This window comes from Macaca fascicularis, chromosome 15 (assembly GCF_037993035.2).
Source record: "Macaca fascicularis isolate 582-1 chromosome 15, T2T-MFA8v1.1".
In the NCBI taxonomy this organism is placed as follows: domain Eukaryota; kingdom Metazoa; phylum Chordata; class Mammalia; order Primates; family Cercopithecidae; genus Macaca; species Macaca fascicularis.
In genome coordinates, this window is record NC_088389.1 from 17025235 (window position 1) to 17053095 (window position 27861).

Genomic DNA, 27861 nt, shown 5'->3' on the forward strand with positions numbered 1-27861 from the left:
CAGGATAACTGCTTGAGGCCAGGAGTCCAAGACCAGCCTGGGCAACACAGTGATATCATGTCTCTTCAAATTTTTTTTTTAAATTAGCCAAGCATGGTGGCACACATATGTAGTCCTAGATACTCAGGAGGCTGAGGCAGAGGATGGCTTAAGCCCACGAGTTTGAGGCTGCAGAGAGCTATGTCCACACCACTGCATTAGAGCCTAGGTGACATAGCAAGACTCTGTCTCTGAAAAAGAAAAAAAAAAAGAGAGAGAGAAAAGTCGCCATTTTGCTAGGCCGAATAAAATACTCAATTCAGGCAAAGATCATTGACAGACAAAATAATTAGGTAAAAGGCAGATTGTGAACTTTACAATGAAGGAATAAAACAGTCACCACCTGAACTCATCAATAAATCTTCACATGCCAAAGAGCAAAACAACTGGATGTCTCCTGATGTGATATGTGATACCAAGTACCCAGCACCACCTAGGACACATTCTTTCCAAAAAGACTGACCCAAAATCCAATCAAGCCTCTTGGGTTAACTTCTAATTGAAAGAAAATAGGCGACAAGTGAACAAGTTAAGCCACCAAGAGGAAGCAGAATATTTACAATTTAGAATATTACACAGTGCAACTTTCAGTAAGTTAAGCGCATGAGGGAGGAGAGGGAGGATGGACTACACTAGAATCAAAAGGAATTTGAGAAACATAACAACCAACCAAATGCAACGTGCAGGCCCTGGAATTGTCACTGCTGTTAGTGAGTTTTGTTTGTTTCTGAGACAACTGGGGAAATTTGAAATTCCCCCAATTTGATCCTAAAGAATTATTGCTAATTTTGTTAGGTGTGAAAATGCTATTATGATTATGGTAGAAAATAACTTTTTAAAGAGCTACATCTGAAGTTTGAAGGAGGGAAATAATAGGATGTTAGGCATTTGCTTTCTAAGATTTCCAGGAATAAATAAAAAAAGAAAAAAAGAGGTAAATGAAGCAAATATGGCAATTGTTGGATCTAGGTAACAGGTATACAAAGGTTCATTTTACCACTCTGCCTATATAAATCCAGTATGTGTGTATACATATCTATTCGAAATTGTTAACAATAAGAAATGTTTAAAAAGAATAGGGCTGGGCGCATGGCTCACGCCTGTAATTACAGCACTTTGGGGGGCCAAGGCGGGCGGATCACCTGAGGTCAGGAGTTCGAGACCAGCCTGGCCAACATGGTGAAATCCTGTCTCTACTAAAAACACAAAAATTAGCCAGGTGTGATGGGGGGTTCTTGTAATCCCAGCTACTTGAGAAGCTGAGGCAGGAGAACTGTTTGAACCCGGGAGGAGAAGGTCGCAGTGAGCCGAGATCACGCCACTGCACTCCAGCCTGGGCAACAAGAGTGAAACTCCATCTCAAAAAAAAAAAAAAAAAAAAAAGAAGAAGAAGAAGAAGAAGAAATATTTTAAAAGAATACGAAGGACAGGAAGGGGAACTGAGAGGCAGGAAGATAGGAGAACAGCAGGGCAGGGGACTGAGGCAGGAAGGCATGTATCCTAGGGCAAGCCAGAGACTGGCACAAAGGGACACTGGTGGGTGACAACCATAGTCACAGCCGCCACAACAACAACAACAATAGTAATAACAGCAGTAAACTCTGAACTCCTACTGCCAGGGTCCACACCTTGCTCCCATTACATACCCACTCCCATTACCACCCAGCTCAGGCAGTTACATTACCTCTTTGTGCCTAAGTTTCTACATCTATAAATGAAATAATAATTGCACCTGCCAGGGTAAATTGAGGATTAAATGACGTAACACATATAAAGTCTTTAACCACTCAACAAAATGCCTGGTATGCACTACACATTCAAAAATGGTTGATGTTGTTTTACTAGGTGCCAGCCTCTGTGCTAAGTACTCTATATGCATTATCTCATTTCCTTCTCCAAATAACCCTATGAGGGATGTACTCTTACTATGCCCACTCTATGAACAGGGAAACCAAAACTCAGAGAGGTAACATGACTTACTCAAGGTCACATAGCTGGGGCACTGGCAAAGGCAAAATTGTGAAAGTTCCGGAGACTACCTGTATTTGACCTTCTGACCTGAGGCCTGTGGTAAGCAGTCTCCAAGGGGTCCCCCATTTCCTACTTGCTGGTGTCCAGCTGTTGTATAGTGCCCCCCTTGGTGAAGAGGGCTGATCTGTGATACTAATAGAATACCTGTGAAAATGACAGTATGTGAATTCTGAGCCAGGTCATGAAAGTCATTGTTGGCTCCTGTCTTGTTCTCTTGGGTCACTCATTCTAGGAGAAGTCAACTGCCATGCCATGAGGACACTCAGTGGCTCTATGAACAGTTCCACATGGCAAGGAATGGAGGATTCCTGCCAAGAGCCAGGCATTGTGCATGAGCCACCTTGGGAGCAGACTTTCCACCCCCAGTCAAGCCTTCAGATGACTACAGTCCCAGCCAACATCTTGACTACAACCTCCTGAGAGACCCTAAGCCAGGACCACCCAGCTAAGCCACTCTTGGATTCTTCACCCACAGAGACTGAGACAGATAAATGCTTATTATTTTAAGCTGCTAAGTGTGGGAGTGATTTGTTACATAGCAATAGAGGACTAATACAGTAATCATGGACTAAGTTATAATACTTAACATGTCTGAGCTTTAGCTTCCTCATATATAAAACAAAGACAATAACAGCAGGTACATCATAAGATTGTGATGAGGATTAAATGAGACCCTACATCTAAGGAGCCTAGCCTAGAGCCCGCACACAGTAAATGCTCAGGAAAACGTAAACGGCCCACGCTACCCAGCAACAGTCCACATCAGCACCCACCTCTTTTCAAACCTGTGCACAGTGAGCCACTGGGCCTTCAGGGCTTAGGTCAGAGGGCTAGGGAGCCAAACAAGGACACAGAGGCAAGGGTCTGCATGGGCAAGGGTGTTGCCCACCACTCTATCACTGGGAGCTGCCCTCCAGATAAGCACCAGAAACTCAAGGACCCCCATGGCAGGGAGGGCTTTAGAAGCCTTTATGTTTAAATCTCCCCCACTCCTCCACCAATGCAAGTCTCCTTGGCCACACTCTCTGTGCATGCTAATCCCACTACCTGGAACATTCTTCTTCCAGAACCAGCCCTAATACCATCCAAAAGTATCCAGGTCTCACCATAACTCCTTATAGCTTGTTCAAAGCGTTTCAGATCTCCAAGGACAAAAATCATGTCCCTCAGGAACCTTCTTTTTTCAAGCTAAATACCCCCAGCTCCTCATTAATAAGCACAGAGTTGGCAAACAGCATGATGGGAAAGCAGAAACCTGAGCCAGGGTGGAAAAATGACCAGCTAGGAAGTGGCTGATGCCTTCCAGGACAACTCCAGAAGTCCAAATCACCGTATCTAAACCCAGCCAGGATCAATTCTCCAGTTGTGAAGGATCTGAACAGCCTAGGAAGAACTCATAAACTATATTGCTTACAAAGTGGAGGCCTGGTAAGATGGCTGTTTCCACATCAAAAGAGGTAAGAGCCCACTGTGCAGTGCAGGAGTCGGGCTACACCCACATGCAACAGGGGCTGAGAGTTTGAGCTCTAGGCTCAGGGCTCAGACAGGCCTAGTTCAAGTCCTGGCCACAGGGTCCATGGTTAATGTTCTTCTTCTTATCTCTGTGGGCTGAATTAAGGGTAATCTTAGTTACTAGGCAAGAAAAAATCTTTAGAAAATTAGGATTTCACAAAGCAAATTTCTGTCAGTCTTACAATCACTATATAAGACAACTAGAAATTTGAAAATTAGGATTTCACAAAGCAAACTGCTATCGGTCTCAAAATCACTACATCCCTGGTTCTCATCCAACTGGAACCCTCGAGGGTGCCCAGTCAAAAGCAGATTCCTGAGTCCCATTCTAAACCTAAGCATTTAGAATCTCTAAGGATGAAGCCTAGGCATTTGTAATTTTTAAAAAATAATTCCCAAGTGGATTCTGATGCACAGCCAGGGTTGAAAGGCACTGGTCTACAAGTTTCCTGATCTCCTGGGAGCCTAGGTCACTCACAGCACCCATCTTGCTCTCAGACACTGGCCTCTGCATACTTACAATTGTACTTTATTCATGCCCTTCCAACTCTGGGGTGGTCCAGCCACAACATGGCAAGCATCCCCAAGAGGAAAATTTTCAGTTTTCAGTCTGCTAACAATAACAACATCAGCAAAAAAGCTGGGGCAGCTCCCAGGGTGCTTCCTTTGACCACAGTTTTGACAATGAGGAACAAACTCTTCCATTTTTAGCTAACACATTATAGATTCAAAATGTTCAAGTTTGGGGTTTCTCCAGATACCTCAAAGCAACTAGTTCTGAATCCTCACTCCGCCTCAGAATTACCTGGGAAACTTTTACAAAATAGGGCTGATTAGGTTTCAGACTCCCATCAAGAGATTCAAGTTCAGACTCAATGGTCTGTGGGGGATTGTGGGGGAGGGGGCTCTGGGTACCCCCATGTTTCCAAGACTGTCCAGGTGATTCTGATGTGCAGCCACAATTAAGAACCACCGCTACAAGCTACAGTCTTGAAAACAAAACATCTCCACTCTAATGTCTTGTCACAACTTGAACTAAGATATGTATTGATGAGGTACCTTCCAAACTGCAGCGCCCTGAGGAAAAGTATTGGTCTGGCCTTGGTTATGCCTTTGAAGAGGAAGAAGCCCCCACCCACTTCCCTCCTTCCAGCAGCCTGGCAATGATCCCAGTCTCCTGGGCACATGCAGGTTCAGGGCTCACAGCAGGTGGGCTGTCCTCCTTGATGTTCGGATGAAGAAGAAAGCCCTAAATGTCTAAACTGCTCCAGATCAGAGCTAAGCAGAGAACATAATCAGAAATAGCTTCAGTTGAGAACCAAGGCAACCATCACACACCTATTCTACCAAAAGGCTCCAAGAGGCAGTGATTTGATGTTGTTTTTTTATTAGAAAGAATGGATCATACCACATTAGAACAAAACAGAAAAAGAATGGAAGTCAGTCAATTCAAAAAAAGCAAACGAAGCTCTGTTCCCCAACCCTAATGAACACAACACACACAGACACAAGCACACACACAATAATACAATAATACAAATAACTGCCACGTCTTCACATAAATGCTGAACAAAGCTAGTGGTACTAGTTTCCTCCTACTTTTCAGTACGCTACGTGCCAGCTCTCAGAAGGCTTGAACACTGTGCCTTTGTGTTAAGATATGCTCTTTGTCAAAGTCTAAACAGTCACAGTTCTGTAAGAAGAAATGCATTAAGGGTATTCTGGAATTCACACCCTAGTTGCAGCACTTTTTGATCTATCTCCGCAACCACACACCTCTCCTCTGAGGTCTGAACCTCACTCACAAGGCTGGGTCCCTCAGTGTTTGCCCATGTTGACCACATACTCTTGGCCTTAGGTGAATGGACCAGCACTGGACACACGCTATGCTGGCCTGGACTGAAATCTGCTGGTCCCAGTCTGGGGCGGTGACTTAAATGGAGATTATGTAAACGTGGGCCCTTTCGAAAGGCCAAATCAGGTCAAATCAGACAAGAAAGCAGGAGAGAGAAGGAGAGGTAAAAGCAGAGCAGGAAGTAGGCACTGCCTGTGTCCTGGTGGCTCTCTGGGCGCCTGAACTCACTCCATGAATTCTGTAAAGTGCCCCTTTATCCTTGTAATAAATTCCTCTTCAGCCTATTCAGCTGCCTCTTTTTTTTTTTTTTTTTTGAGACAGAGTCTCGCTCTTTTGCCCAGTCTGGAGTGCAATGGCACGATTATGGCTCACTGCAACCTTCACCTCCCGGGTTCAAGCAATTCTCCTGCCTCAGTCTCCCTATTCAACCACTTTGAAATGGATTTTTGTTTACCTGATCTCACACGCGCACACACATACACACACCCTGGGTAAAATAACCAAAACCTTGTTATCAATTGCCAAACATTTCCAGGAATTTTTTTAATACCAAAATCAACTGTTTACCCTTTATTGAATATGCTGTTTCTAAAAATGTACATATGCTTTTTTTTTTTTTTTTTTTTTGGACACTATTTTGCTCAGGCTGGTCTCAAACCCCTGGTCTCAAGCGATCCTCCTACCTAGGCCTCCCAAAGTGCTGGGATTACAGGTGTGAGCCACCACACCTGACCAATATATGCTTTCAATGTAAATATGTACATGTTTGCTACGGCAACTGGTTTCAAAAACAAAAACAAGGCAACCACCAGAATTTGGGATCAACAAAAAGAGAACTTTCTAGAAAAATGTTCCCTGACATCACTTCTTGAAAGTAAACATTTTCAGCAGGAGGAGCCCAGGAAAAGGAATGAGGGTGTCAAGACCTGACTCTCAGGTGTGGAGTCCTGTGGGTACCAACTGCTCCCAGCCCTGCCAGAGTAGCCCAGACAGGAGACATTCTCTGGAAAATCCAAATACTGGGCTCAAAAACATGAGCACCATCAAGAATAGAATGAGGTTTAAGTAGATAACATGCATTTATAGAGCCCTCAAGAGAGAAACTGAGAAACGGAGTCACTCTAACAGTGGCTGACTAAATCCTCGCTGCCCACCCACAGCATTAATAGAAGAGTATAAAGACAAAGTACAGACCTCCGGCTGGATAGCTTTAAACACAGGTATATCCATTAAAGTAATCTGGCTCTGCAACAAAAGAGAATCAATTTTAGAAAATACTGTGCATCAAAGATAACGGTCATGTTACTTTATACAGAGTCATATATATTCATAAAAATTATACTTTCCGCTTTGAGATAAAAAACAAGACAGAATACAGTAAAAAATTGGATACATTTCTGAAATGCCTCTCCTATCCCTTCCCCCTCTTCATAAATCCTGATCCACACCCTTCTTTCTTGAATGTGAGATGAACTTTCAATTTAGGAATTGATAAAAGCTGTTTGGAGGGTGGGCGTGGGAGAAAAGGGAACAGTTTGATTTGGAAATTTTCATACTATTTGAATGTTTATTTCAAGCATGAACTACTTTTGTAATTTTTAAAAGTTGTAGAAACAATATTCAAAATCAGAATGCTAAACAGAAACACTATTACTATAAATTCATTTTAAGGTTGTGGCTTATAGAAATTATATTTTTCTTCTGAAGTCACTGATACTGCCCCTAAATTATATGGTAGAGTGCTATTCAAGATGCACCCACAGACCAGCACGGGACCACAAACTGTTTATTCCACCAGCCCACAATGAGAGAAGTACAGAAGCTGAGAGCAAGCATTTGGAACTTGCATAGCAATTTTTTACATGACCATGACATTTCCATTATATATATTTTAAGTATCTGTCCTCAAATTATTGGAAATGGAAAAAACTAGTACTTCATCACAGCCAGCTTTAAGAGGCAGCAATGTCATCAATAGAGAAGACACACATCAGGTTAAAAGCCTGTGCCCATCATAAGAACCTCATCTGGTGACAGTAAGAGGAAGCATCATGCTGACCATTTTTCAGACCAAGGCATGAACTGAACTGACTTCACATGATCCACCGACCTCCGTGTCACATGGGATGCCAATGTCAGTTAAGAGATGTCTCTGTGAAATGCCAGGGAGAGGAGAGCTGAAGGCCTTTGGATGCCTGTAATGTGAGAAGACACTCTGTCCATTGAACACAGGCCATCCAGGATGACATGATACAGGGAACAAATGGCCTTTGGAGTCTACAGGGCTTGGGTGTATGTCTGGACACTGTCACTAAATGGCAATGTTCTCTTTGACACACAATCTCTCTCAGTCAGGTACCACATCTAGAAAATGACAATAATCCCTATTTTATGGGATCTTGGTGAAAATTCAAGACAAGAGGTAGCATTCCTGGCACCTGACAGATGCTCAGTAAATACATAAGAGAGTGTGTTTATGTGTGTATATCTGAGTGTGTGTGTGTGAGTATATGGTGTGTGTGTGACTGTGAGTGTAAGTGTGTAAATGTGTATGTGTGAGCGTGTACATGTGTGCGTATGAGTATGTGTGTGACAGAGAGAGAGTGTGTGTGTGTGTGTGTGTGTGTGTGTGTGTGTGTGAAAACGGAAGCCACACAGATGGGCGCATGTACTGGCATGTGAACTTACGGTTCCTGACCAATACATAAGCTAGCAAATAAGGGACCATTAATTTGGTTGAATATGCATGCACTGAGGTTGCTCTAAAGAACATGTTAAAAATCCACTGAGCCAGTAAAATCCCTTGTATTAAGAATATATTGGAGAAAAATGGCAAATACACTCGAAGTGGTCCAAGGTCACTGGGTTCCTGAGAAGCACGGGATACAGGCCAAAGCAGACCATCCTTAGGCAGAGTGGAGAGGAAAACATGCAGCTGGCTTCAGTGGAGAGCCTCTTTGTCCTCTCCCAGGAGCTAGCGTTCCCCATGGAAACAGGGGTGAAATGCTGCCACTAATGGAAGCCTGGCTGCGAGGTGGGAGACAGGACCAGGAATAAGGAAGCACTGGAGCAGAATCTGAGCTCTTCTGCCTCCGGGTTCCACCCAACACCTCTTGATGTCAAGGGGACTCTTGACATCAGCATAATGTATCTGGCCCTCATAATCTGAGTGTTGAGTGGCTAGGAAGCCCTGAAGGCCTATAGGTCTATGTTTGGCCTAGAGCTACATGGCGCAAAGCTATGTCCTGAGCAGTGCAAACAGACTGGCATTTCTTCTGCCAGAGCTATCAAGATTGTTAGCCAAGTGCTTTTCATATTTGGATTAAGTCTGCCATCCTAGGGAACAGAAAGGCCTTGTAAAGACAGGAGATTTGAACTGAAAGCTCAGAGGACCTTGGAAATCTCCCCTGCAGTTCAAGTTAACACCCTATCCGGGAGAACCGGCAGGATGTTTGCAATGTCATTTAGGAAAAGAACCAAAAGTCTGCTAATGTGAAAATGAGAAAACTTCCTTTCCATCCTGCCACCAGTGCTAGGGTTTGCTACTGAATTTCCAGATGATTTATTAAAGCAGTGACCTGACATTTCACATTTTTCAGATAGTCCAAGTTTCAAATATTCTGCTCTCTGCTCAGACCATAAGTCAGAAAATGTGTTCAGGTGTTTTATTCAAAACAAACAACAACAGAGGTCACCAGACTTAGACTAGCTAGTCCAAATACATAATGAGGTTTCAGAAGAATCTCTCCTACTTCTATCCTTTCGGTTCTGATTAAAGAAGACAGTGTCTAGAGCAAGGATATTTTGATATAAGATACTTATAAAGATCATCAGATTATCAATTTCATGCCATTTTACTACAAAGCCAAACATATGTTAAAGAGGTTGCTGATGAGTAATCCTTCCCCGGAAGATTGAACCCTCAAGGCCACTCAGTTTTACCAAAAAGGGGTGGGAAGTATGGGTAGGGGGTGTGGTAAGAGGTGAGGTCAGGTCCTGTCACACTTCATAGCCAGCTCTCAGGACCACCTCAGGGCCCTGTCCCTCCCTCAGGAGAGGTACTTTGGTTTCCTGGAGAGAAAAGGCATTTTCTAGGGGCATGTTACAGACTCAACAGAAACATGAGACAAGGAGCCTCCCACTCTTGCTTCCAAGCAGCAAATCCGGCCAGTAGTGGGGCTGAGCGAGAACACTCATAAGTCTCTTAATGCCCTATCCCTATTTCGAGAAATAAAGCGTTAACACAGGATGTTCAGTCAAGCCAGTCACCTGGCAATGGCTTCCTTAAGCCTAGTCCCTTCTCCCATCTCCTACTTCCTCCTAGTCCAGGGCCCTCTAAAAACCCAGGCTTTTAAGGGAAATGCCCGATCTCCACACATCGTTTCTGTAGAGATGAACACCGCAGAGTGGAGCGATCTACTGGAGCACTTCACAACGTGACTCTAACAGAACAGTGCTATTATGTGGATAAATGAAAGCTACTTGGTTAGCCAAAAAGGGAAAAAAAAAGTTTTTTGCACATGTTAAATGTAGTATTTCTCCTAACAGTGGCTGACTAAATCCTCTCTTCCCAGCCTCAGCCTTAGTGTAAGGGTCTTCCAGACCCCAAATAAACAACCAAAAAAAAACCTGTTGCCTTTACCCCACTCCACCAAGGCACGGCCAGGAGGGCTCACAGAACAAAGAGTAATCAGCTCCAAACATCCATTCCTGCTTTGACTCACAGAACCACAGAAAGCCCGTGTCTGGCAATTTTAGAAAAGAGTCGGGGATGGGTCTAGGAACTGTTCTGTTCCTTTTGAAAATTAATCTAGCAGTAACTTATTTAAAGCTTTTTAAACTTTTTATTTTTAAAAAATGTCAAACTAGGCTGGGCACAGTGATTCACACCTGTAATTTCAGCACTTTGGGAGGCCGAGGCTGGCGGATCACTTGAGGTCAGGAGTTCGAGACCAGCCTGGCCAACGTGGTGAAACCTGGTCTCTAATATAACATACAAAAACTAGCTGGGCATGGTGGTGCATGCCTATAATCCCAGCTGCTCAGGAGGCTGAGGCAGGAGAATTGCTTGAACCCAGGAAGAGGAGGTTGCAGTGAGCCAAAATCGCACCACTACACTCCAGCCTGGGAGTGAGATTCTGTCTCAAAAAAATTTTTTTAAAAACTTAAAAAAAAGTCAAATCTACAAAAAAAGTCACAAAGACAAACACTGTATGACTCCACTTACATGAGGTAACTAGAAGAGTCAAAATCACAGAGACAGAAAGTAGAATAGTGGTTGCTGGGGGTTGGGAGGAGGGGGAATAGGGAGTTGTTTAATGGATACAGAGTTTCCATTTTGCAAGATGAGAACAGTTTTGGAGATTGGTTGCGTAACACTGTGATTGTACTTAACACTGCTGAATTGTATAATGAAAAATAGTTAAGATAGTAAATTTTATATCATGTATATTTTACCACAATCAAAACGAAAAAAGAACCACCCCAGAAGTTCTTCAATGTGCCTTGTCCCAATCACAAGTCTCTCTCCCACCAAAAGTAACCATTATTCTGACTTTCTTCAAGTTTTTCAAATAATTTAATCACTCAAGTATATATACCTACACATCACGGGGTAGTCCTGTCCACTTTTTAAAAATCTGAAGAGGTGCTATCTACCTGCCTACCTATCTGTCTATTTTAGAGACAGGGTCTTACTTGCTGTCCAGGCTTGGGTGCAGTGGTGTGATTACAGCTAGCGAGCTAACCTCAAACTTCCGGGTCCCAGTGATCACTCCTGCCTCAGCCTCCTGAGAAGCTAAAACTACAGGTATAAGCCACCACGCCCAGCTAACTTTAAAAAATTTTTTTTGTAGAGATGGAGTCTAGCTCTGTGGCCCAGGCTGATCTCTAACTCCTGGCCTCAAACAACAATCCTCCCACCACCTCCTCCCAAAGCACTGGGATTACAGATGTAAGCCACCATGCCCAACCTGATATGTACTTTTTTTTTTTTTTTTTGAGATAGTCTTGCTCTGTCACCCAGGTTGGAGTGCAATGGCGCAATCTCGGCTCACTGCAACCTCCACCTCCCGGGTTCAAGTGATTCTCCTACCTCAGCCTCCTGAGTAGCTGGGACTACAGGTGTGCGCCACCATGCCTGGCTAATTTTTGTATTTTTAGTAGAGACAGGGTTTCACCGTATTGGCCAGGCTGGTGTCAAACTCCTGACCTTGTGATCCACCCACCTCGGCCTCCCAAAGTGTTGGGATCACAGGCGTGAGCCACCACACCAGCTGATATGTACTTTTAAAATCTCTTTTAATCTACAAATATTCTCTCCATCCCTTTATATTCCTTGTAATATATCTGCTGAAGAATCCAAGCCATTTGACCTACACAGTTCTCCACACTTATGGAGCAGGTCAACGTGTTCTTCCTTTCTTGGTGTGTCTGCAAATCAGCAGCTGGACTCAGGGACTTCATCAGACACAGGTTCATCCCTTTGGCAAGACCGCAGGTGGCAGCATACTGCTTCATCAGGAGGCACACGATGGCTCTCCTTTCGTAATGTTAGTGGCTATTGATGCTCACTGCTTAGATATTTTCATTCACTGGGGTTACAAAATTATGATATTCCAGTTCTTTCATTTCTTTTCCTTTTATTAACTGAACCAATTTAATAGACACTTTCCCTCATCTACTGTTTGGTTATCCAGTGTAGTTAGTTCAAAAGTAAAAGGCAGAACAAATGCTTGATTCTTTCCTTATATTTATCAGTTTTTAAGATGATAAACTGCCCTCCTATTATCATCCAAAGGTGACCCATTGCTTGATGAGTTTCAATCATTTGCAATTATTATCCTTTTGAAGCTCAAATTGTGCCATGATGGGGCAATAGGAGCTACTTCTAGCTAGCTCTTGAGTCCTTTTGCCACGGACCCTCCTATTCCTTTACAGCTTCCTCACTGGGTACTGGGAAGATGTACCAGGCTCATCTTGAACATGTCCTTTCCTAGACTTGGAATCAACCAGTTCTCCAGAAGCCATGGGTTCTTTTAGTACGAAATGCTATTTCAAGACCACAGTGCAGAATTCATACTAATATTTCCAATTCAAAGTCAGGACATTTTTTAAAACTTACTTAACCTCTTCTGTATTATATCTGTATCTCCTTTCTTCTATTTTGAAAATCTTGGTCTCAAGGACACAGAGTATATACTAAGATTCCAGCATCCCATAAGTTTTCATTTACTTTATCCTACAGTCATACTATATCTACCATCTGGGCACACATTCATTACAAACTATACCCTCTACCTTTAACCCTCATTCAGTCTTAATTCCACAAGTAATTGCATGTTTACTGCTCTCTACCTGTCTTTATAGCAATGGTTCTGTAACTATGTCTAAGACTCATTCTCTCATAGACTCCTCAGGAAGGGCTCAGGGGAATAAGATTCTGGGGCCTTGCACGTTCACAACAGTTTGTTTGTGTCCTTTATACTTTAAAGTCAGTTTTGCTGGATATATTATAAATTCTTTGGCTCACTTTTTTTTCTTTCCTTATTTAATTATGTAGTTCTATTTCCTTTTGGCAAAAACATGTTTCTGTCAAAAAAGACTGATGGTAATCTAATCATTTCCTGTATACGTCATTTGCCGTTTTTGCCTACATGCCCAAATAATTTTTTTTCCTTTAAAATCCAGTACTTTGTAAAGAATACGTCTTTACAAATGTAAAGTACTGACCATTTGGGGTTGACATTCTCGGCTTCACAGTGTGCTCTTTCAACATGCAGTTTCAAATCTTTATTTATTTTTTTTTAAATTTCATGAACATTTTCCTAAATTTTAGTTTTAATTATTTGTGAAGTTCCCTTGCCTTTTTGTTCCCTGCTTTCAGGAATTCCTATTATCTGTATGTTGGATGTTCTTTGCCTATCATGAATATTTGTCACTTTTCCCCAAAGTCTTATTCTTTCTTCATTTATTTTCATGTGAAAAAGTTTCTTCCCTTAGGCATTTTCTGTTATGTTTATGTGTTCCTGTGTTCCTTCTAGTTCAAACTTCATTTCCAACAGAATTCTTTTATTTTTAAGTCTTTCCTAAGTTCTGTCATCTCATTTCTGAGATTTTCGTATTTCTGGTTTATGTTCTTCATGCATGATCTTAACATCTCTTAGCTCATTTTAAAATAAACAGTTACAGGTTTTGTCTGTTTTTTGGCAAGTTCTCATTGTCTATAGGGATTCTCGTCTCTTTTTTTGTATAATAACTTTGAATGAGATTTGACAGCAATAATTTCCTGTTGCTTATTTTTATGCAAAATTAGTTTTCCTGAGCTTTTAGAGGGCAATATGGTTCAGAGTACCTTTTCTAACTTCACACAGCTGTGTTTTAGTTTGCTTTCATGTAGTGCTCAACACCACGGCCACTATTTCTTGAGATTTTCTCTCTCTCTCTGACACACACACACACACACACACACACACACACAGACTCTTAGATCATCTTTTGCCACAACTATCTCTATCCTTTCTGATCATTTTGACTCCACTCCATACTGAATTTCTTAGGTATGCAGCATCATTCTAGAAGGGACCCCCTAGTTGCCCAGTTTCAAGAGGTCATAATGGCTATTCCACAGATCATTTCTACTTACCCATTATTTGAATAGTCAAAATCCCTGCCAATTTCAACTGCTATTCCCACCCTGATGCACTGAACTTTCTAGCAAATATCTATTGGCAACTTTGGGGTTCTCCTATTCTCAAGTCTATCAAATACCCCAGTGCTTATTCTGCTTTCTCCTCTACAGACGCTGATACCCTGAAGGTCTTGTGGATGTTGGTGGTATACATTGTGTATATATATACCACTTGTATTTTGGGGGTGATGAGGATAACTTGTCACCTAGGTTTACTACAATTTTGTTCCCGGGTTTCAGGGTTTGCTATCTAGTTGTTCCGAACGTTCATAGTGGGGCAGTGGGGGAATGCGGATTAAGAGAGAATTTAAAAATACGCTACTGCCACCACCATCTTCCCAGAATCAAATAATTCTTTCAGTGGATTTTCATGTCTGGGTTTTTTCTTTCACTAGACAGGAAACTAAAATGCCAGTTGGTCTGGTTCAATTCTAACACCTAGGCACTCCAGTGCTTTCCCAGAGGCCAAAGACTCCAGAGACCTGGTTTCACATGTAAGCTAAAGACACACTAGCTCCAGCAGAGACAGCCAAAGTTTTAGCACTGCATTCTCAAAAAGTATTCACCATCCTTCCCTACAGTCTTCCCAGTCTCAGAAAGGCAGCCTGAAGCAAGCCAAGCAATACCCTACGACTGAGGCTAGAAAACCAGGCTCTGAGTCTCACCAAGGAGTCCTGTTAGGCAATGTTTTCCTATGATGCAGTCTAACTCTCTGCCATTCCACAGAGTAAACAGCTATAAAGGGATTTTTAAGCCTCATTATTGCTTTTTTCATGAAGCTAAAAAACATGACTCTTAAAAGTACAAGTAAACATACATAAATAGAACATAGAAGCTAGGCCATCAGACTGCGAGATCCATGAAGTCCTGTAAAGGAGAGACAATACAGCTTTGTGGCTAACAGTACAGACTCTAGTGTTACACTGTCCAATATGGTAGCCACTACCCACATGTGGCTACTGAGCATTTGAAATGTTGCTAGCACTATAAAGTAAAAACTATACATTGGAGCCAGGTACAGTGGCACAAGCCTATAGTCTGAGCTATTTGGGAGGCTGAGGCAGGAAGACGACTTGAGCCCAGCAGTTCAAGGCACTGCACTGTGGTGTAACTGCACCTGTGAATAGCCACTGCACTCTAGCCTGGGCAACAGAGTGAGACCTTGTTTCTCACATATACACATGTTGGATTTTGAAGACTTAGTTTGAAAAAAAAAAGAATATGAAGTATCTTAATAATTTTATGTTGCTTGTATTTTGAAATGGTAATATTTTTGGATATATATGGTTAAATAAAACATATTATCAGAAGTAATTTCACTTCTTTTATTTTTTAATGTAGTTACTAGAAAATTTTTTTTTCTTTTTTGAGACGGAGTTTTGCTCTTGTTGCCCAGGCTGGAGTACAATGGCGCAATCTCAGCTCACCGCAACCTCCGCTTCCCGGGTTCAAGCAATTCTCCTGCCTCAGCCTCCCAAGTAGCTGGGATTACAGGCATGCACCATCACATCCAGTTAATTTTGTATTTTTAGTAGAGACGGGGTTTCTCCATGTTGATCAAACTGGTCTCGAACTCCTGACCTCAGGTGATCCACCCGCCTCAGTCTGCCAAGGTGCTGGGATTACAGGCATGAGCCACCATACCCGGCCGATTACTAGAAAATTTTAAATTGCATACGGAGCTTACATTGTATTTCTATTGGAAATCACTGGTCTACAGTGCCAGACAGCCCTGGTTTAATCCCAGCTATGCCATGTACTACCTGTGTGAAGAGACAACTTTCTTCTCCAAGTGTTGACTGACTTACCAGTAAATTGGGAATAATAATTATATCTAATTTGTAAGGCTGTTATGAATTAGATAAAGCATGTAAAACATTTAGCACAAGACCTAGACATAATCAGTGTTCAAAAATAAGAGATGTTCTTAATATTACTTCCTAGCATTATATGGGTAATTAGGAGATGAGAGTTTCAGACCTGGCTCTGCCAATACCTTGCTATATAATCCATGTAAGAAAATTAATCTGTCGGATCCTTACTTTATCAGAAAATTGGGAGCTAACGATATGCCTCATTGAGTTGTTGTAAGAATTGAACTCTTCGCCAGGTGCGGTGGCTCATGCCTGTAATCCCAGCACTGTGGGAGGCCAAGGCGAACAGATCATGAGACCAGGAGATTGAGACCATCCTGACCAACATGGTGAAACCCTATCTCTACTAAAAATGCAAAAATTAGCTGGGCGTGGTGGTATGTGCCTGTAATCCCAGCTACTCAGGAGGCTGAGGCAGGATAATCACTTGAACCTAGGAGGCGGAGGTTTCAGTGAGCCAAGATCCCGCCATTGCACTCCAGCCTGGTGACAGAGCGAGACTCCATCTCAAAAAAAAAAAAAAAAAAAAAAGAATTGAACTCTTTCAGGCAATACATATTTACTGAGCACCTACTATGAGCCAGTAATTTTTTGGGCACTGGGAAAAAATGCAGTGAACAAGTCAGATAAGTTCCCGTCCTTAGAAAGTTTATATTCCAGTGGAAGAGATATGAAATAAAAACTTATTATCATATAGGCCGGCAGTGGTGGCTCACGCCTGCAATCCCAGCACTTTGGGAGGCTGACGTGGAGTCCAAGAACTGAAGACCAGCCACAGCAACACAGTGAGATCTCATGTCTACTAAAAATCAAAAAAATTAGCAGGGCATGTTGGTGTGCACCTGTAGCCCCAGCACTTTGGGAGGCTGAGGCAGGAGGATCACTCGAGCCAGGGAGATTGAGGCTGTAGTGAGCTGTGACTGTACCACTGCACTCCAGCCTGAGTGATGAAATGAGATGCTGTCTTGAAAAAAAAAATAAATTATTATTCTATAATGTAATGCTGGGTAGTAATAAGAATTATGAAGAAAAACAGAGCAGAGTTAAGGAGAAAGATAATGATGGAAAGATGCTACTTTAGCTCAGTGGAAGTCCTGAGGACAGACATTGGAACACAGAGTGAGCAGACAACTAAGGAAAAGCCATGAAGACTGAAAAAAGGACAGAGGATGCAGGTGAGCCTGGGGAAGAAAGATAGTGGGAGAGCTTGGAGTTGGGGGCAGAAGAGGAGGCTTGGCCGGACCACAGAGAGTACTGGAGGCCTCAGGAGGAACTCCGGGTCTCATTCTAGTAGGAGGGAGCCACTAGAGAGTCTGAAGGTTTTAAAATGATCCCTTAGACACACTGAAGGAGATGATGCATGTGCCAGGCTCAGTGTGGCCTGGCACAAAGTAAACATAGAAGCAGCCAATGATGGCAGAGCAATGACATGGGGCCCAGCTACTTCCCTTGGCACCCAGGAGGACAAGAAACTTCTTTTACCAAAGAGGGTAGAGAGGACGTGGGTATGGGTTGGAAACACTTCCAGGGTTCTGGAGAGAAGTTCAACGCTTGGACAACACTCACAATCAGATTTGAGGTCACCCCAGAGTCAATATTCTCTCTCTACCATCAAGGTACAAAAGGAGGAAAACAAGTCATGGCAAAACAAGGAGCCAACACTGCTCCACCACAAGGGACTGTCCCTTAGTTAGACCAGGATCAACACACTGTTTGAAAATACATCTTTTTTTAATTTATATTTTTTTAATTGCCCAAATAATATTGTTTATCATTATAGAAAATGGTTATTATAAAAATGTAGAAAGTATACATAAACAAATAGAAAAATTTAATTCTAATTACCTGGAATCTATGACCAAATACTACAGTAAATAATATGTTTGGCTATATAGATCCAGATATTTATGAATATGTAAACAAAAAATCTAGACCTCATGCAAATACATGTCATATGTGTGTTATACATGCTTTTTTTTTTCTTTTTTTTTTGTGAGACAGGGTCTTACTCTGTCACCTAGACTGGAATGTAGTTGCATGATCACAGCTCACTGCAGCTTCAACTTCCCAGGCTCAAGCAATCCTCTCACCTCAGTCTCCTGAGTAGCTGGGACTACAAGTGTGTGCCACCACACCTGGCTTATTTTTTTATTTCCAATTTTTGGAGAGGCAGTCTCCCTCTGTTGCCCAGGCTGGTCTCGAACTTCTGGGCTCAAGCCATCCTCCTACCTCAGCCTCCCATAGTGCTGGGATTATAGGCGTGAGCCAAATCGCCCAGCCTGTACATGCATTTTTAAAATTGCATGTTCTCCACAAACTGTGCTTTAGTCTGCTCCTTTCATTTATATATATATAGCATACAGCGTTCCAGGGCAGTTAATTTCAGGACAGCACCCTTTTTAATGCTGCATTGTATTTCATAAAGGGTGGTACATACTTTACTCAACACAACCCTCTTGTTGGGCATATAGAACGTTTCCAATCTGAGCCAAAAGCCTAAGTGGTGGCTCCCTCTAGTGCCCTGTTGTGGTGCCCAGCCACCCACACCAGCTCTGTTTCACTTACAGCAAACTCCTCTGGGGTCACTTTCAAGACATCGAAGACAACGGCATCATAGCTCTTGCTGGCATAGTCGCAGCTCTGGCCCTCCAGAGAGTCCGAGCTGCTGCTGCCCTGTAGAGAGCAGGGAGAGATGGTGTTAACTGAATGATCTGACTTGGAATCACTGCCTCCCAAACCTCCTTGGAATTGAGGATGGGAGAGCAATAGAATAGTACAATAAAAACAGCTTCTATTGATTAGAGCTTTACCCCAGTCCAGGCACCGTGTTAAGCACTGCATGTGTATTTTCTTCTCATGTGTGCCCTATGAATACACATTATTATTGTTCCCATTTTATAGATAAGGAAGTAGAGGCAATGTTACTTCTCCAAGGTATCTCAGCTATGAAAGGGAAAGCCAGAAAGTAAACTTACTTTTGTATCTATCTGACCCCAAAACACATACCTTCAGTTGCCACACCCTAACTTTCTCTGGCCAGTGTTTTACTGGTGGGGTAAAAAATTTCAGCCCAATCTTCCTTGAGGGAGAACAGGACTGCATGTCTTAGGAGGCCTGAGGAGACAATCTGCTTCATGATGTCTTTTTTTTTTTTTTTTTTTTTTTTTTGAGACGGAGTCTCGCTCTGTCGCCCAGGCTGGAGTGCAGTGGCGCAATCTCGGCTCACTGCAAGCTCCGCCTCCCGGGTTCACGCCATTCTCCGGCCTCAGCCTCCCGAGTAGCTGGGACTACAGGCGCCCGCCACTGCGCCCGGCTAATTTTTTCTATTTTTAGTAGAGACGGGGTTTCACCATGGTCTCGATCTCCTGACCTTGTGATCCGCCCGCCTCGGCCTTCCAAAGTGCTGGGATTACAGGCGTGAGCCACCGCGCCCGGCCCTTCCATGATGTCTTTCGAACATTACCTGGTTTTACCTCTCTTTTTCCTAGTTGAAGTCACTGCAGGAAATTGTTACACAAAATGTGAAAGTAGCTCTCAAGGCTTATTTATCATGCAGGCCACTTGGAATTCAAAGCCTGCTTGCTAATGAGCTGAGAGGTAACCAACTGGCTTTAGAGGCCGGTGTGAAAGTTATATTTAGTAGAGTCCTTTGTGCTAAGGACACTCTGCCTCCTGCATGTATATGAAGGGAGTCTCCCATAAAAAGGCAAGTTAAAACTCCTCAAATGTGGCTGATTTCATGAATCTCAACACTGGGGATCCCAGAAAGTTGAATATACTTTCTCTTTAATTTAACTTCATCAAGCTTAATCAAGCTTACTGCCCAAAAATTGTGCCCTGTTCATAAACGATTTTATTAGTCTCAGCTCACAAAGGAGGATTTTGTGGTTTCCATTAACCTCAACATCTTGGACTGGGATTTAGAGAATATGCTTTTATTAATTCTTCTTTATTTCACTCTTTCCAAAATGGCTATATCTGGAAAAACTCTGTAATCTTCCTGAAAACTAGAGTGTTTTTAGGCCAGTGAGGGAAACCAGTAGTCAACAACTGGAAATGTAAGGTTTAAAAGAGGAGCAGGAACTTAAACCTGTAGATTTCGATAGGCCTGTGTCATCAAAAGATTTTAAAATGAGTCTACTATACCAAAAACTCTTAAAATGATCTTAAGAAGCAGGATACCATAGTGGTTAAGAGCTCTGAGGTCAGATAGGCCTGATTAAAATGCCAGCTCCACACCAGTTGCTATCTGAACTCAGACAAATAACTTCGTTTTACAGAGTCAGTTATCATCTGTAAAATGGTGATATTAAACCTACTTCCCAGGGCTATAGTACGGGTTATATAAAATAAAGCTTAAAAAGTAACTGGCAGAATCTGCCTCCACTCCCAGGAGAGCTGACTCAAGGGGACTCGGGTGAGCTCAGGCATGGCTATTTTTTTTTTTTTTTTGAGTGGGAGTCTTGCTCTGTCGCCCAGGCAAGAGTGCTGTGGTGTGATCTCGGCTCACTGCAACCTCCACATGCCGGGTTCCAGTGATCCTCCTGCCTCAGTCTCCCAAGTAGCTGGGATTACAGGCACCCGCCACCACGCCTGGCTAATTTTTGTAATTTTAGTAGGGACGGGTTTCGCCATGTTGGCAGGCTGGACTCACACTACTGACCTCAGGTGATCCACCCACCTCGGCCTCCCAAAGTGCTGGGATTACAAGCGTGAGCCACCACACCTGGCCCAGGCATGACTATTTTTAAAGTTCCACAGTGACAGGACAGTCTCCCCTGAGGAGAACCTATGCAGAATGAACTTTGGAAAAGTTACAAAGACTTCTGCTGATGCTGCTGGAATTGGCAGTCTACTACATCTCCCAGTCTTATACGGAGATCCTGAGCAGACAATTCTGTACAAACTGTTCTGTACTTCTACACCCACCTTCCAGAAAGCAGAATATATCAGGGTGACAGGATGGATTTTCTTTTGGATGGTATAATGTCATGGTTAGGAGCACCAGCTCGAGAGTCAGGGTTTGAATCCCCACCCACCTGGCAGCTGTGTGATTCCAAGCCAGCTTGTTCACCTGTCTGTGCCTTAGCTTCCTCATCTATAAACTGGGGATAAAATAATAATATATACCTGATGGGGTTATTGTGAATATTAAATTAGACAATGCCCATGGAACATGCAAAAAAGTGCCTGGTATATAGTAAGCAACAAATTATGGGGCTATATGTGTGTAAATGTATCACTCAGTCATTAAAATTTATTGAGCACTTCAGTTATACATGTATTCATCCATTTGCTCATTCAATTATTCAATAAATATTTACTGAGTACTTACCTTGTGCTGGATACACATATATGTACATATACACAGCAAATATGTGTGAATGTGTATAACGTGTATACACATATATACACACTTATATATACACACACACACACACATACACATATACACACACAGACCAGAGAAGAAAGAAGCGTCACTCTAGATGGAAATAGAAGTCTGATTCCTCTAGTTACAAAAAGGAATCCATTCCCAGGATTTCAGGTATTATAACTTTCCAGTGACACACCATTGTATCTGCCCCAAACACACACAATCATACAAGGGGACATGTTCAATCAAAAGCTGCCCCAAGTACATCATTGGTGATGACGATGAGGGTAATGACAATTGGTGCTGCAGTAGCAGCTTTACTTAAACCTATTCCGATTTCAGGACCAGAGATCAAAACACCGAATTTTTTTGAAAGGTTCATAAGAAATGAACTGATTCCTGGCCGGGCGCGGTGGCTCAAGCGTGTAATCCCAGCACTTTGGGAGGCCGAGACGGGCGGATCACGAGGTCAGGAGATCGAGACCATCCTGGCTAACACGGTGAAACCCCGTCTCTACTAAAAAATACAAAAACTAGCCAGGCGAGGTGGCGGGCGCCTGTAGTCCCAGCTACTCGGGAGGCTGAGGCAGGAGAATGACGTAAACCCGGGAGGCGGAGCTTGCAGTGAGCTGAGATCCGGCCACTGCACTCCAGCCTGGATGACAGAGCCAGACTCCATCTCAAAAAAAAAAAAAAAAAAAAAAAAAAAGAAATGAACTGATTCCTGTGACTTTTTGGCTGGTTACCCAGGATCACTTCAAAAGCCCAGCATAACGAGGAGGGCCTTGTGGGTTTAAACCCTGGTATGGCCTGCCAATCTGTCAGAGGAGGAGGCGTTTCACACACAATAGGGTGGTGGCATCCTGGGCCTCAAATGGCACCCACTCTTCCTGCATGCTTCTGTGCCATGACTGAGCGTGGAAAGCAAACTCCCAAACCCCACGGCAGGGGCCCTAGCCCAGGCCACTGCAGACCACCAGTCCTTACAGCCATTTCCTACTGAGCAAGGTAAATAAGAACCCAGGGCCAGTTGGAATGACTTCTGTCTGACTTCATTCCGGAATGTGTGTGACTTATTTATAATCAGCAGCGGCTTTTCCTGGGAAAGGTCTGATCCCTTCTTGCCACCAAAATGGAATGTGGCACTTGCTACGACTGGACTGGGCAGGTATTTGTTTTTCTTTGAAGAGAACGACTTCAGAAAACATGCTGATCCTTAGGACTGACTGCCTCCCAAATCTCACGCCTGGCGTGGCCAGGGGCCTTAGGAGTGCTAAGAATGGTGGTATTCATAGTGCCCTACTGCCTTGCTGTCCAAGCCTCAGCTGGGGCCTGGGTTAGCTGAAAGGAGACCCCTCTACCCACTGTCCCAATTCTTGCAGCCTCAGTACCTGTGGAGTGGCAGAGGTGACCAACACGCTAGCCATCAGACCATTCCTCTTGTACATAGTCTCCAGGCCACAGGGAGCTTCAGGGCAGTCTCTGCAGGTAACATAACCTGTCTGGAGAAGTCCTGCAAGGCAAAGGGGCTCATAAAAACCAGTCTTCAAAACAAATTTATCCCCATCCCCAGGCGAAATTTGTACCAGACTTGAGCAGATCATCTGAGGAGACCTTTAAAGAAAGGTCAACAGCTAGCAGCTTTCAGGCGAACTATGGCCCACAGACACAGTTTGATGGGCTTGTATAGGGTATTGGTATTTTTAAAATTAATTACCAATATTTAAAAATTGGAAGATTTCACATAGAACTCTGGATTTCTGACTTTTCTGGCAATACTGGGCCCATTTTCCTGCATGGTGACCATCAGCCAGCTGAGTGGCAGCTGCCCCTTGGATTGGAGCAGGGCCTTTTAGTCCCCACTTGGCTTGTGCAACCATTTCAGTACGTGCCTGGCCCTTGCAGGCACTAGAGTTTGTGATCTTTGTCTTACTCATTTTGAGACAGGGTCTCGCTCTGTCACCCAGACTGGAGTGCAGTGGATCAATCACAGCTCACTGCAGCCTCAACCTCCTGGGCTCAGGTGATCCTTCCACCTCAGTCTCCCAAGTCGCTAGGACTACAGGCATGTGCCATCATGTCCCACTAATTTTTTTGTGAAGGTGGGGTCTTGCTATGTTGTATGTTGCCTAGCTGGTCTCAAACTCCTGGGCTCAAGCAAACCTCCCACCTCGGCCTCCCAAAGTGCTAGGATTACAGGTGTGAGCCACCGCATCCAGCCTTGATTTTTCTTTTAAAACAAAGGCAGGGTGAAGAAGACAAGCAAATTCTTCTGTGTTCCCCTGGCACCACACTTCTTCATCAATAATAACCTGGGTAATAGCTAACCCCATATAGTACTATATGCCATGCTTGGCATACATTAACTCATCTAACCCAAAAATCCTGAAGTAGGTCCTATCATTACACCCTATTACATGTGGGGAAACTGAGGCAGCAGGGGAGGCAGATAGCTCATTATTTGATGGCTTTGTTCATGCCACCCTATCACCCTGTCATCATTCAAGACCCTGCTCAAACATCCCTTCTTCTGGCTATCATGCCTGAACAACCCAAAGCAGAGCCAGTGTTCTGTCACCCAAGTGCACACACCTATAACACAGCATTTACCACATCACTGAACACAGAAAGCTGTGGCCACTGACAGCTTTTTAGTGGCAAGTGACCAGGAGAGTAGGGAGGGGGTGGGGAGGAAGGCAAGGAGAAGACAAAGACTGGAACCAACTGCAGTTATCCAGGCAAGAGGTAAGGAAGGGCCCCTGAGCTGAGGCTGAGGCAGTCAAGTCAGAGAGGAGCCAGACTGAGAGACGGGAAGGACTGAGACTCCCCAGGCACTGAAGTGGAGGGGAGGCAGAAGTACCAGCTGAGGATGAGACGGTTTTTGGCATGAGGTACCAGAAGGATGGTGTGTCCTTCTTCAAGGAAGGAACAGAGGTGACATAGCAGATTTGGGGGAAAGATGATGAATTTGATTTGGGAAATGCCGAATCTGTGATGCGTATGTGAAAATCAGTCCTGGAGGGCAAGATCTAGCCCAAAGGTCACTGCGAAAGATGATTTGCCTGGATAACTGCAGTTGGCTCCAGTCTTTGGAGGTAGCTCAAAAAGAAGAAAAAGTCAGCCTGATGATATTGACTCCATCTGCAACCCTCCCAGGTCCCTCAGTCACAGGGCCTGGCACACAGCAGTATGCTGTCAAAGAAACAGGGGCGGCCGGGCACAGTGGCTCTGTAATCCCAGCACTTTGAGAGGCCAAAGAGGGCGGATTACTTCAGGTCAGGAGTTCGATACCAGCCTGGTCAACATGGTGAAACCCCGTCTTTACTAAAAACACAAAAATCAGCTGGGCGTGGTGGCAGGCGCCTGTAGTCCCAGCTACTCAGGAGGCTGAGGCAAGAGAATCGCTTGAACCCAGGAGGTGGAGGTTGCAGTGAGCCGAGATCGGGCCACTGCACTCCAGCCTGGCGACATAGCAAGATTCTGTCTCAAAAAAAAAAAAAAAAAGAAAAGAGAAAAAAAGAAACAGGGGCAAGCAACCAAAAAGGAACGTCCAAATGACCCTGGTTCTCTCCTGGTACATCTCCAGTGCTGACAATGGCTCTTCTCTCATCCCTCAAAGCTGCTCCAATACAATATAACCACTTCAGTTATCCCCTCCTCAGTTCTATCCTGTGAGCCCTCTACCTTCCCATTCTTCCCAAGAACACTCAGAAGAACTAGCCCGCCCTATAAACAACATTTGGGAATCAACTGGGAGAAAGCTGACTATGGTTCTTAGAGGGTACCACTGACTTGCTGTCAATTCTCCTAAGTATGATAACAGCGCAGAGGTTAAGTAGGAAAAAGTCTTTATCCTTTGTGAGGTGTGTGTCAACATACAGAAGTAAAGTGAGTTTAAAACTTAGGTTCAAATGGGTCAGGAAAATACACGTGAGTAGAGATAAGGCAAATACAGCAGCATGATAACGATGGCTGAATCTAGACAAGAGGGTATAGAGGAGTTCATCGTATCAGTCTCTGCACTTTTCCAAGTGCTTGATAATTTTCATAGTAAAAAAAAAAAAAAAAAGAGCTGGTCAGGTAAAGTTTTTCCTTAGAGAAACAGCTGAGCTGGAGAGGCCAAAGTCCTCTTTTATGAGCAAGGAGAGGAGACAGGCTGAGAAGTCTCATTTGTTAGTCATTTTTGTCCTGAGAGAAGCCATGTTCGCCGTCACCAAGAACCACAGATCCACAGCTACTGCAGGTTGAAAAAGCAGCTCCACAAAAGATTTGAACAGACATTTCACAAAAGAAGATATATGGGCCAGGCACAGTGGCTCACACATGTAATCCCAGTACCTTGGGAGGCCGAAGCGGGCAGACCACCTGAGGTCGGGAGTTTGAGACCAGCCTGGTCAACATGATGAAACTCCATCCCTATTTAAAAGACAAAAATCAGTCGGGTCGGGTGGCACATGCCTGTAATCCCAGCTACTTAGGAAGCTGAGGCAGGGAAATCACCTGAACCCAGGAAGCAGAGGTTGCGGTAAGCAGAGATTGCACCTTACACTCCGGCTTGAGCAACAGAGTGAGACTCCATCTCAAAAAAAAAAGAAGAAGAAGATACAGGAATGACTAATAAGAGAAATGCCATCAGGGAAACACAAATGAAACCATAATGAGATACCACATCATACCTACCAGGATGGCTATAATTAAAAACAAAAGAAAACAACAACAACAGGCCATAATGAGTATTGGCAAAAATATGCAGAGACGGGACCCTCATGCACTGCTGGTGGGAAGGCAGAATGGCACAGCCGCTTTGAAAGATTGTTTGGTATTTTCTTAAAAAGTTAAATATAAATTTACCACATGACCCAGTAATTCTACTCCTAGGTATCTACCTAAAAAAAGAAAACATATGTCCACACAAAGACATGAACACGAATGCTTACAGCACCATTATTCATAAAAGCCAAAAGCTACAAACCCTCCAAATGTTCATCACCTGGTAAACAGACAGAAAATTCAATCGACACATCCGCAGGATGGAGCACTACCCAGCAAAACAGAGAGGTGACACACTGCTACAGTCACCACACCAACAAACCTTAAAACACATGCTCAGGGAAAGAAGGCAGATGTAAAGGAATGTACTATGATTCCATTTTTAGGAAATGTCCAGAAAAGGCAAATTTAGAGCGACAAAAGTGCACATCACTGGTGGGCCGGGGGCAGGGGCGGAACTGACTACACAAGGACACAGGAGTTTCTGAGGGATGGAAATGTTCTAAAACCGGATCGTGGTGGCAGTTAGCTCTACAAATTCACTAAAAATCATAGAATTATACCATTAGAAGGGGTAGGTTTTATGAAATATAAATTATACTACAACAAAAGAAGTACCTTCAGCTGTTTCATGAGGGTGATCTGAACTTACATGTTTAATTCTTCTCTCCCCTATTCCCCTTGAAATATATATATATATATTTGTTTTGTTTTGTTTTGGTTTTTTAAGAGACAGCTCTGTTTCCCAGTTTGGAGTGCAGTGGTGCAATCATAGCTCAATGCAACCTCAAACTCCTGGGCTGAAGGGATCCTCAGCCTCCCGTGCAGTTGGGACTACAGGCACGTGCCACCATGCCCAGCTACCTTTTTCTATTTTTTGTAGAAATGAAGTCTCACTACATTGTCCAGGCTAGTCTTGAACTCCTGGCCTCAAGGGATCCTCCCACCTTCGCCTCCCAAAGCGCTGGAATTATAGATAGGCATGAGTCACCACACTTAGCCAGGATACTATTAATAAGCAAACAACTTTGAGGAATGTCTAGTGCAGAAGAGATGGCACGGAGGGGAGGGAAACAGCCCCTGGAGGCAAGGAGAGGCTCCCAGGATGGAGTGGCTGGAACCCTCCAATAGAAACTCCCCTGAAAAACCCATACACTTCAAAATGGGAAACCAAAGACTGAGACTAAACATAAATCCAGCTCAAGATTCAAAGGCAGTATAAGGCTGACCAACTCAGCCTGTCTGTGCTAAGCCAAAACAAACCAGCTGGTATGGATGGAACCTGTTCAGATCAGTTCAAACAGGATTAAAGTGATTCAATCCAGGCCTAACAGAGAGTCACCACAGGAGACCAAATGGAAGACAGCCAGCTCGATCCTCTTTGAGTGGATCCAGCCTGTCTCAGGCCCAGGCTGACATGGGCTTGGCTGCTTTCTGGGTGTGCCTGGCACTCTGTAGCTCTTCCCAAGGGGAGCACAGACACGGAGCTCAGTCTGCTCAGCCTGGCCCAAACGAGAGGCCTTGCTCTCCCTGCTTTCCTAACAACTGAATTCTCAAGTCTCAAAGCCTTCAACACAGTTCTCAGACCCTCTTCTGTCACTGGCCATCAGTGCACACCCTCTGCCCATCTGAAGGGCACCACCATGCTACTCACTTCTTCAGCATCACTGGGTGGCTCCGCTCCACACACCAACACCAGCACTAACAGTGAGTG

The 27861-nt window shown here is 43.7% G+C and overlaps 1 protein-coding gene across 33 annotated transcripts in view; it reads right to left on the reverse strand.

Annotated features, from left to right (window-relative positions):
* The window catches only part of RALGPS1 (Ral GEF with PH domain and SH3 binding motif 1), a 309728-nt gene that overhangs the window by 240466 nt on the left and 41401 nt on the right, over nt 1–27861 (reverse strand). For 28 of the 33 annotated variants that reach the window (XR_012424392.1, XR_012424393.1, XR_010581434.2 and 25 more), the window contains exons 2-4: nt 22769–22890; nt 18566–18673; nt 6632–6682 (exon numbers count right to left, since the gene is read on the reverse strand). Coding sequence is in view for 29 of the 33 variants with exons in the window: in XM_074016522.1 (XP_073872623.1) it covers nt 6632–6682; nt 18566–18673; nt 22769–22825 (216 nt within the window). In the remaining 4 variants the exon portion in view is untranslated. The remainder of the gene's footprint in view (nt 1–6631; nt 6683–18565; nt 18674–22768; nt 22891–27861) is intronic. The other 5 variants (XR_012424394.1, XM_074016526.1, XM_045372654.2 and 2 more) reach the window with 1 other exon arrangement.